Source organism: Felis catus, chromosome D2, assembly GCF_018350175.1.
Source record: "Felis catus isolate Fca126 chromosome D2, F.catus_Fca126_mat1.0, whole genome shotgun sequence".
NCBI lineage: Eukaryota > Metazoa > Chordata > Mammalia > Carnivora > Felidae > Felis > Felis catus.
In genome coordinates, this window is record NC_058378.1 from 71,876,665 (window position 1) to 71,888,784 (window position 12,120).

At 35.7% G+C, this 12,120-nt stretch overlaps 1 protein-coding gene across 4 annotated transcripts in view; it reads left to right on the plus strand.

The window, feature by feature from the left end:
* Nucleotides 1-12,120, plus strand: part of ATRNL1 (attractin like 1) — a 774,854-nt gene that overhangs the window by 45,386 nt on the left and 717,348 nt on the right. For all 4 annotated transcript variants that reach the window (XM_023240973.2, XM_023240974.2, XM_045040724.1 and 1 more), the window contains exon 6: nt 11,560-11,734. In XM_023240973.2, coding sequence (XP_023096741.2) covers nt 11,560-11,734 — 175 coding nt within the window. The remainder of the gene's footprint in view (nt 1-11,559; nt 11,735-12,120) is intronic.

A 12,120-nucleotide genomic window follows, 5' to 3' on the forward strand; every position in this document is an offset into this window, starting at 1 on the left:
ACATATTATAGAGCTTGACATGTAGTAGGCATTCAAGTTTTTTGTTGTTGGCTGAATGAATGAATTAGAAATGTATTAGTTTGCTAGTTTAATGATATGTGGACATTCAAGTATGAATGTTTTAGAAGACTAGGACTACAATAAGTTATGTAATTTACTTGATTTATAAAAAGTAATTTTAAACATTAACAACAACTGAATTTGAGCATGTGGTTCTTGGATTCTATTTACTGCAATCCTTTGGCTTTAGATTTTAACATTTGCCAGTGGGTGGCAGTATTGACTACCAGAACATACGCTTAAACTACATGGCTTTGTTCAACTTGTGAAAATTTGATAATTTTGTTTTAGAAAAATATAAAATATTTTAAACTTATGAACATTTTATTGTGGAGTTTTTTTTTTCTGGGTTAGTCATGTAATATACTAGGATATGCTCAGTCACTTTAGGATAGTATATGAGTAATATGAGAGTATAGGTTGCACCTTGAAGAAATTCACAGGATAGCTTACATTTGCCTTTAAATTTAATAATAATAAACATGATCTCTCTACTTTATTTAACTTTAGTGATAGTGTACTAGATTAAATTCTTTTAGTTCATTCTTCCCACTTGCAAAATCAACAGATTCTATTTTTTGCAAGTCAATAAAAGCAAAGGTAGCACTGAGAATGTATATATAACAAGATTTATTAACTAATTCATTTATGTAACAAATTTTTTTTGAGCTTCTAAGTGCTAGGCACTATTCTATGTCTTAAGGATATGTCGTGGAACAAAGAAGACAAGGATCCTTGTGGAGCTGACATTTCAAGCTAGGAGAGACAGATTACAGAGTGATCCAGAGTGGCTGCACCAGCTTGCATTGCCACCAACAGTGCAAAAGAGATCCTCTTTCTCCACATCCTCGACAACATCTGTTGTTGCCTGAGTTGTTAATGTTAGCCATTCTGACAGGTGTAAGGTGGTATCTCATTGTGGTTTTGATTTGTATTTCCCTGATGATGAGTGATGTTGAGCATTTTTTCATGTGTCGGTTGGCCATCTGGATGTCTTCTTCAGAGAAGTGTCTACTCATGTCTTTGCCCATTTCTTCACTGGATTATTTGTTTTTTTGGGTGTTGAGTTTGGTAAGTTCTTTATAGATTTTGGATACTAACCCTTTATCTGATATGTTGTTTGCAAATATCTTCTCCCATTCTGTCAGTTGCCTTTTAGTTTTGCTGATTGTTTCCTTTGGTGTGCAGAAGCTTTTTATTTTGATGAGGTCCCAGTTGAGTAAGAAGTTGCTGCAGGCAAGATCAAAGAGGTTTTGCCTGCCTGCTTTCTCCTTGAGGATTTTGATGGCTCTTGTCTTACATTTAGGTCTTTCATCCATTTTGAGTTTATTTTTGTGTGCGGTGTAAGAAAGTGGTCCAGGTTCATTCTTCTGCATGTTGCTGTCCAGTTTTCCCAGTACCACTTGCTGAAGAGACTGTCTTTATTCCATTGGATATTCTTTCCTGCTTTGTCAAAGATTAATTGGGCATATGTTTGTGGGTCCATTTCTAGGTTCTCTATTCTGTTCCACTGATCTGAGTGTCTGTTTTTGTGCCAGTACCATATTGTCTTGATGATTACAGCTTTGTAGTATAGCTTGAAGTCCGGGATTGTGATGCCTCCAGCTTTGGTTTTCTTTTTCAAGATTGCTCTGGCTGTTCGGGGTCTTTTCTGGTTCCATACAAATTTTAGGATTATTTGTTCTAGCTCTGTGAAGAATGTTGGTGTTATTTTGATAGGGGTCTCATTGAATATGTAGATTGCTTTGGGTACTATCGACATTTTAACAATATTTGTTTTTCCTATCCAAGAGCATGGAATCTTTTTCCATTTTTTTGTGTCTTCTTCAATTTCTTTCATAAGCTTTCTATACTTTTCAGCATGTAGATTTTTCACCTCTTTGGTTAGATTTATTCCTAGGTATTTTGTGGTTTTTGGTGCAACTGTAAATGGGATTGATTCCTTGATTTCTCTTTTTGACGCTTCATTGTTGGCATATAGGAATGCAACTGATATCTGTGCGTTGATTTTATATCCTGCAACTTTGCTGAATTCATGAATCAGTTCTAGCAGTTTTTTGGTGGAATCTTTTGGGTTTTCCATATAGAGTATCGTGTCATCTGCGAAGAGTGAAAGTTTGACCTCCTCCTGGCCGATTTGGATGCCTTTTATTTTTTTGTGTTGTCTGACTGCAGAGGCTAAGACTTCCAATACTGTGTAGAATAACAGTGGCGAGAGTGGATATCCCTGTCTTGTTCCTGACCTTAAGGGGAAAGCTTTCAGTTTTTCCCCATTGAAGATGATATTAGTGTTGGGTTGTTCATACATAGCTTTTATGATCTCAAGGTATGCTCCTTCTATCCCTACTTTCTTGAGGGTTTTTATGAAGAAACGATGCTGTATTTTGTCAGATATGCTTTCTCTGCATCTGTTGAGACGATCCTATGGTTCTTGTCCTTTCTTTTATTGATGTGTTCAATCACATTAATTGTTTTGCGGATATTGAACCAGCCCTGCCTCCCAGGTATAAATCCCACTTGGTCGTGGTGAATAATTTTTTTAATGTATTGTTGGATCCGGTTGGCTAATATCTTGTTGAGGATTTTTGCATCCATGTTCATCAGGGAAATTGGTCTGTAGTTCTTTTTAGTGGGGTCTCTGGTTTTGGAATGGGAATTGCAATTTAAAGTAGAGTGGTCAGGTTAGGCTTTACTGAGAAGGTCACATTTGAGCAAAGACTTGATAAAAATGAGGGAATTAGCTACATAGATATTTAGAAGAACATTCCAGTCAGAGGGAGTAGTCAGTACAAAGGCGCTAAGTTTCTAACTTAACATGCTCATTGGGTTTGAGGACCAGCAAAAAGGCCGGTGTGCCTGGAATTGAATTACTGAGGGAGAGATCAGTCAGATATGAGCTTAGAGAAATTACAGAACAAAGGGAGATGACTTGGGGATATGGGGCTCAGGGGTTGTTGGAGTGATGGAGATATGTGAAGAATGGAGCCAGATCAGCTATGTCTTAGCGTTGAGAGGCATTGTAAGGATTTTGACTTTTGCAGAGTACCAGTTAATAGGTTACTATTATAATTATAATATAGATGAGAGGTGATAGTACTGGGGGCAGGCAGTGGAGGGGATAAGAATGGCATGAATACTGAATGTAATTTTAAAGCAGGGTTAATAAGATTTGCTGATGAATTGGATATGGGAGGGGGTAAAAGAATGAAAAGAGTCAGAGTGACTTTAAGATTTTTTTGACCGTAGAGTAAGGTGGAGTTGTCATCAACTGCTATGAAGAAGATTTTAGGAGGAAAATTAGTTTGATTTTGTATGTGGAGTTTGAGGTGTCTTTTAGGCATCTATGGGAAGATGTTGAAGAGGCAGTTGGGGTTTGGGGAGGAGGTCTGTACTGTAGCTATAAATTTGGGGCTTAAAATAGTAAATTGGAAACTATTGATGATACTTAAAGCCATGAAATCAGATGAGATCACCAGGAAGATGAGTATGAAAGAGAATAGAACAGACTGAGCTATGAGTCACAACACAGTTCATGGGATATTCTGTGCTAAACATATAGGTTTCTTCCTTATAGAAGTTTACCTGATGTTGAAAAACTTACATCCACTTATGTTATTGTCTGTGACTTAGACAGTAGAATAAACAAGTCCTGTTTTCAATGCTAGCTAATTCTGTATTAGTCATTTTCAACTGCTCAGAACCAAAGTCTGTAAAACTTTGTTTTAGGCCTTCCACAACTCAAAATAATAAGTTGGAAACTACTGTTCTTTGTTTTTTTAATTTTAATTTTTATTTATTTATTCATTTTTAAATATAACTTATTGTCAAGTTGGCTAATATTCAGTGTATACAGTGTGCTCTTGGTTTTGGGGATAGATTCCCGTGATTCATCGCTTATGTACAACACCCCATGCTCATCCCAGTAAGTGCCCTCCTCAATGCACATCTCCCATTTTCCCCTCTCCCCCACCCCGCTCCTCACTGTTCTTTGTTAACAGGACGGTTCCTTTCTATATTATAATAGCATCATTGACCTAAATTGTGAAAACCAGATATTCTTGGAACCACAGTAATGTAATGATTACCACTCACACGATTAATTGTCCCACAAAATTAAAATATTGTCAGAACAGCTTGTAGACATTTAAAATGCCCTAAAATTCATGCCTGGCCTTTGGAGATCGGTTTTATGGGTCTAGAAAATGTTTAGAATACTTTGTGTACTGAAACAAAATCAGATTTTTCAGTGATGTTGGAAGAGTGGACTCTTGCACTGTTGTTATCTTGTTTTGCCTTTTGTTGGAGAAACTTCAGATTCAGTACACATACTAAGTCATAAAATTATTTCTGGAATGATTACAGTAAGTTACATACACCTCTCTTAAAATCTCCCTTCTCAGCATATTTTCCCTTTTCTATTAGCAATCCAATTTCTTTTTGAGAAATTGCCTTTCATTTAGTGAGAGTAGTCTTCATGGGATGATAAATCCGGATACCTGCCTATTCTAAACTTGATTTTTTAGCTTCATTTTGAAATTTTCTGAATTTCTCCAGTAATTCCCATTTTCCTCAAGCTAGCCAACACTAGTTTCTTTGGCTTATAACTAAAGAAATTTAGTTGATATACTACACTAGAGATACTTTTAAAGGGCATTATATATATTTGTATACAATATTTCTATTATTAGCTTTATTTAAAATGCCGAAAGTGGTATTTGCAATGTAGTTATTGATAGAAATTTGGCTTAATCTGCATTTGATATAGTTCAAAGTTAGCAGCATTTATTTAATGTTTTTAATTGAGAACTGAAAAAAGAAAAGAAATATAATTTGGCCCTTTAAATATGTATCGCCTTAATGGTAAAATGTTTTTTTCATGATGGCTTAGATTAAATATGAATTAAAAGTATGAGCTAAAAGTATATCAAGAAGAAGCCCAAAATTCTAGAGCAAGACTACTTTTTCCCCTGAAAATCCCTTACTTTATGACTTTTTGGTTTCCTTTCTGGACTTAAATGATATAGAGAATCTCTACTCAAAGTAATTCTTGTTTTTAGAAATCAAAGAGTGCTATTAAGTTATTAATCAGTAAGGAACAACTCATCTCCCTCCTTACCGGGGGAGGTAAATTTTACTGTTATGTTTTTCTTTCTGAATCTTTGTACATAATAATTACAAGTTTTCTAGTGATGTCAAAAATAGTATATAATTCTTTTTTTTTTTTCAACGTTTTTATTTATTTTTGGGACAGAGAGAGACAGAGCATGAACGGGGGAGGGGCAGAGAGAGAGGGAGACACAGAATCAGAAACAGGCTCCAGGCTCTGAGCCATCAGCCCAGAGCCGGACGCGGGGCTCGAACTCCTGGACCGCGAGATCGTGACCTGGCTGAAGTCGGACGCTTAACCGACTGCGCCACCCAGGCGCCCCTAAAAAATAGTATATAATTCTGTTCATAAATTTGGGTGATCTTTGGGGAGTTGCTGTTTCATGCACCTGAAGACTTTAAAATTTTATCTTTCTTTGTGGAAACAAAGTTATTTTATAAAATTCATTTGTGTAAAACAAATATATATTTTTTGTATTGGTTTCCACTATAAAATCAGAGATAGATTCCTTTAGAAAAAGTTTTCCAGTGCAAAATAATTCAAATACTTTGGAAAGGAAGAAAGAATATAATTTGGTAGTATGGAATACTTTGGAAAAACTTTAAAAACCTTGTAGTTCTTTATTCTAGGTTTTGTTTTTGTAATTATTTCTCTGTTTGATTTACTTGGGATTATAGGGACTTTTTACTTGTAATTTTCCTTTTTTTTGACACATATATTTATAGTATCTAATAACACTAGGCTTCATTAACTTGATTTGCCTGAATTATACTTGTTTTCTTAATAGAATGAGGGGATTGACTTAATAAGAATAGGATTGCTATTAGGATGCTTCTAGTGTACTATTGAATATCAAGTATAATCTCTCTTTATTTTCTCAGAAACCCAGGCTCTTTCAGGTATAGTCTCCCTGGTTAAACTGAAGCTTGAAGAAGTTAAGTAACTTGTCCAGGGTTTTATACCTAATAAGTTGGAAAGCTAAGTTATACTTCATAGCTCATGCTTTTTTTTAATCTTTAATATTTTCAGTTTATTTTGAGAGAGAGAGCAGGGGAGTGGCAAAGAGAAAGGGAGTGGGAGAGAATCCCATACAGGCACTGACAATGTGGAGCTTGATATGAGGCTTGAACCCATGAATTGTGAGATGATGACCTAAGCCGAAACCGAGAGTTGGATGCTTAACCCACTGAGCCACCCAGGTGCCCCATAGCTCATGCTTTTAATCTTTTTTTTTTTTTTTTTTTTAGCTCTTAGGTTATTTTCATTCATTCATTCAGTAAGTGTATACTGAGGCCAGTCATATAGGGGTTCTAGGCCATGTTAGGGACTTTTTATTTTATTTGAGGTATGATGGGAAACCATTGAAGGATTTTGAGTAGGAAAATGATAGAAGTGGATTTATATTTTAATCATTCTGGTTGTGCTGTGGAGAGTTGAATGTGTAGGAAGGGAACCAGAATGGAAATAAGGAGACCGATTTGGAGACTGCTGTTCCAAATAGTCCAGGTGAGCACACAGGGGCTCGGACTAGGACGGTAGTTGCAAATGAAGGAACTGGTGGTTGGTCTGTAGGCGGAGTGACAGAATTTAAAGACATTTATAACTGGTGAGGTGTACAGACACTTAGACACCAGCCAGTCAAAATGGTATTGCTTTTGGGTCTGAAGCAAGATCCTGGATGAGCCATGCTGTGCCAAGCATCATTCCTTTAGTCGTTAAGTAGAGAAGTGTTGATCATCTCAGCACAGGGGCTAGGGGAACGCGAAGGGAAGGCTGGGTACTTGAGGCAGAATCTACTTAGATTGAAACATCTCCATATTATACTAATTGGAAAGGCTGTACACCTGCACACCTGGTGGAGTCAGTCCAGGATTTGTCGATGGATGGATATGGAGTGTGGGGGGAAGAGAGAACTCAAGAATAGCTCCATGGTGTTTGCCCTGAGCAGGGCGGTAAGTGGGAGTGCCGTTTACTAAGATGGTAAAATGCTGGTGAAGGACCCGATTTGAAAGGGAAGAATGAATTTTGGACATGTTAAGTTTGAGAGGATTATTAGACATCCAAGTGAAGATGTCATGGAGGGAGTTTGCCTTAGAGTCTGGGATTCAAGAGGAAATTGTGGGGCTGGAGATACACATTTGGGAGGGATCAGAGTATAAGTCTACCCCCTATGGTTACAGAATAGCCTTTCCCCCTCAAAAATCTCTCAGCAGCCTGCTACTGATGGCTAAAGTTACGGCATTAGAAATTCACTTATGCTCTATGGATTATTAAATGACATATAACCTGGAGGAGTGGTAGCATATTAAATCTTTATAAAATCCCTACTGTAATGTGAATTAGTTTATTACTTTCTTTTCAAGACAGCTGAGATGTGTTTACCTCGAGGAGATTCCCATATTGATAGAGACGGGTTAGGCAGGGAGGGTTGATGCAGTGAGGTTGCATAAGGGATCACATTGGGAAGTGGTAGATAGAGAATTTTTTATGGATATATTTTTATAAAAAAGGGAGTCTTGGAGGGCCTTAAATTGTAAATATCACCATTAGATTTTTAATGGACGGTGAAGCCGTTTGTGTGTATAAAGTTATTTGTTATTTGTGTTTCTTCATAGTTATTTGTGTTTTAAATTAGTATTCATAAATCATTTTACTATCGAATGCAGAAAGCTACAAATTAAGACATCTAACTTTCCTTAAACTTTTAAGCCATATTCATAAATCTCGTTCTATTTATAAGCTTACTCATTTAGATCAAAATAATCAATAGAATTTGGCTATGGGCCATTACTTCCAATAATTGCTAGAAGTTACATAAGATATGGTAGTAACAAAGATAGGAAGAATTTTGACTGCTATTTTGTGTAGAAAATCAGATATTTTAGATAACTGAGTAAAATTAAAAGCTCTTTTCTATATTAAATAAATAAATAAATAAATAAATAAATAAATAAAGTTATTGGTATTAGTTTCATGTACCTGCTGTAACAAATTACCATAAACCTCATGTCTTAAAATAATGCACATTTATTAATCTCCTGCCGTTCTGAGGGAAGAAGCCTGGAATCAGTTTCACTGGGCTAAAGTCTCTGCGTTGACAGGGTCACATACCTCCTAGAGGCTCTAGGAAAAGGTCTGTATCCTGGACTTTTCCAGCTCCCTTCCTCCATCTTCAAAGCTCGCAGCACAGCATCTGGCTTCAGTGGTCACATTGCTCTCTTCTTCTGTATTCAGAGCTTCTGTCTTGTAAGGACACTTGTGATTATATTTAGAGCCTGCTTAGATAATCCAGGACAAACTGCCTAGCTCAAGATTCCTAATTTAATCATAGCTTCCAAGTCCCTTTTGCCAGATAAGGGAACATTCCAGTGGTTCCAGTGATTAGGACCTCGATATCTTTAGGGGCCATTAGTCAGCTTGCCACAAACCTGCTCTGAAATATTTTGCTTTAGTGCAGTTTTCATAAACATATGACTGCTTTAAATGTATTCCTGACTCTCTTAAGAATTTTACCTGCTGTTATTCTTTATCAGACCCTTTGCCAAGTAATACCTGGGTATTATTTGCTGCTCCCAACTCTGTGCCTTTAGGTGGTAGAGACTGTTTTTAAGTTTTTATTTAGAAAGAATTTCACATTCATGGAAAAGTTGCAAGAATAAGAATAATACAAAAAAGCGTCCAAGTGCCCTTTTCCCAAATTCATCTATTGTTAACATTTTACCCTATTTGCTTTATTATTTCTGACTTACATGATTTTTAAAAAATTATGTTTCCTTTTTGAGAAAACAAGATATAAAAATTCATACCAGTGGATACATTATTGATATATAATGTCCATATGATCTCATTAGAGACTGGCAACCTTTTCTGCAGTTTTTAGCTTTGCAGGCCACATGATCTGTGTTGTAAGTACTCAACTTTACTAGTGCAAAAGCCGTCATAGATGACACTTAAATGGATGAGCATGCTATGGTCTTTTTTTTTTTTTTTCTAAGTTCATTTATTTTCTTGAGAGAGAGAGTGGGTGGGGGAGGGACAGAGAGAGAAGGAAAGAGAATCTCAAACAGGCTGTGTGCTGTCAGTGCGGAGCCTGATGCCGGGCTTATGCACACGGACCCAGACGGTGTGAGAACATGACCTGAGCCGCTATCAAGAGTCGGTCACCCAACCAGCTGAGCCATGCAGGAGCCCTGAGCATGATATGTTCTAATAAAACTTTATTTTCAAAAACAGTATGGGGCTGGATTTTGCTCACAGGTTGTTGTTTGCCAACCTGAATTAAATGAATTCTAAGTGATTTAGAATTGGACTTAAAAAATGTCTTTGATGGCAGTGTGTTCCTTAAATTTCTTGAATTACCAAGGAATAGTTCATGGTCTTTGCACTCAGAAATAGTAATGTTTTCTGTATCTCATTAAAAGATTATGTCATTATCAAAGAGATAATCTAGACTGCTACTTAGTTTGTACCTGAAAAATACACTCCTAGCACGTGAGCATTGAAAAGTACTTTGAAGATGAGGGGCGCTGGAGTGGCTCAGTTGGTTAAGCTTCTAATTCTTGGTTTGGGCTCAGGTCATGATCTCACAGTTCATGAGTTTGAGCCCTGCATGGGGCTCTGCACTGACAGTGTGGAACCTGCTTGGGATTCTTTCTCTTTCTCTCTCTCTGTTTCTGCCCCTCTCACGCGTTCTCTCTTTCCCAAAATAAATAAATAAAAACAAAAACCAAAATCTTAAAAAATGAAAAGGGCTTTGAAGATGAATAAATGAATGCATGGGGTGAGTGCACAAATAGGAAACTGTATAGGCTTAATGTTTCTCAAATCAGGTTCTGTTTGGAAGTTTAAAAAATTTGTGGTTCAAGATAACCTAAAACTTTTTGGTATTAACAAATTTAAGGCAAGAGATTGATCTCATAAGTGAGTAAAAATGTCACTTGATTGCAGTGTCAGCATTCCTGTGGACTACTGATGGGGACCAAGTAGTATCACTTATTATAGGCTAAAAAGAATATCGCTGGAGGGTTTTGATGCTTTTGTGACCATGATAAAATGCCATATTGTATGAACTTAAGATTTATAAAAGGTAAAGGAAAAAAAGTGATGGGAGAATTATGTCAAAATAATACAGGTATGCTACAGTTATGTTAAAAAGGTACTGTAATAGGGGCGCCTGGGTGGCTCTGTCAGTTGAGTGTCTGACTTCAGCTCAGGTCATGATCTCATGGTTCATGAGTTTGAACCCCATGTCGTGCTCCCCGCTGTCAGTACAGTCTGTTTCGGAGGACCCTCTGTCTCCCATCTCTCTGTATCTCCCCCGCTTGTGCTCTCTCAAAAATAAACAAACATTTTTAAAAAAAGGTGCTATAATTATATCATTTTCAACTTGGGACCGATGATTTACTTTGAGCAAAACAGTGTCACCCATCTTATTAGGTAGACATAAATTTTATTGGTTTTATAAATTTTTTTGTATATAATTTATAAATTTTTGTTGGTTTTATATTTACAAAAGAACTTCAAATAGAGTTTATATCTAGTTTTGTTTGAGTGTATTTTAGTTTTATTAGAATTAAAATGATTTATGAGCTCCTCTAAGTTTGGTGAAAATATATTTCCTTTAGGAGCATTCCTTCCATTACTTAAGTTTGGGAAACCTGATCTAGTCTAGTCTACATTTTACAGATGAGGAAATTAAGACTCATGAGTAATATCATGAATATGGATAGGTAAAGGCAGTATTTTCAACTTAAAGTATTTAATTTACCCTGCACTTATTAATAGTTTTTATTTTACTATGCATAATATTTTTTTCTGTTTGAGGACATTAAGTCTCCCTGATACAAATTTTGGTTGTTCTTAATAAAAATACAAAGAAAATATAATTTTTATTTTTATGTTTGTCTAATGGTTTACACATTATAAATGCTTTCATTTCTACAGTCTTTTAAAAAATTAGATATGTATAATAACCTTTAGGGAATAGACTGTTATTTCTGTTTCATCTTTATAGATGAAGGATTGATGACAGGAGAGGTAAACAGACCTGTCCAAGGTCACACTTGCAGTCAGTGACCAAACTGGGATTTGAGTACATTGTTTTGCAGTCTAATATTCTACTAGCAAAAATAAAGTAAATATGAGATTTTATAGTATTTAAATCATTCATTCAGGCTATGGTATGTATGTCTGGTATGTGAATTTTTTTCACCTGTAGGCATTACATTTGCTCTTAGAATTTTTCCTGTAACTTATATTTCAGACCATTTGTCATGCACATTATATTTATCAGTATCATGAGCATTGATTTCTTAAATTCTCTTAATCCATATATTTTGTTTCTATAATCTAAGGTCTTTGTTTAATGCATTGTGTTTGATTTTTTTTAATAGGTCCTGATTGTTCTTTGAATGTTCCTTCTACTGAATCTTACTGGATTCTACCAAATGTTAAACCCTTCAGTCCTTCTGTAGGTCGGGCTTCCCATAAAGCAGTTTTATATGGGAAATTTATGTGGGTGATTGGTGGATATACTTTTAACTACAGTTCTTTTCAAATGGTCCTGAAGTAAGTTTTTTTTTTTCAAATGTTCATAATCTGTTTTTTTTAAGCCAGTTCTTTTTGGTAATAAGGCCTATCCTAAATATTTTATTGCTGTCCAAATTTATAAGTGGTTATATTAGTGCTAAGTATCTGTTTGCTACATGGGACTGATTTGAGAATATATGAACTCAATATATCCATAGTTAATTATTTGCCATTGTGCATATAGTTAATTATTTGTATTGAAATTTCATTACCTCTCTAGAGAGTCCTTTTAACAAATTCTGAGTATGAAAATATTAACTTCAAATAAGTAGGGGACCATGCCTGTATTAGATATTATGAATCCTGCCACCTTTTATTTTTTGAGAATGAAGTGTAATTGCTTGTATAAAAATGCTTTCAGTGTG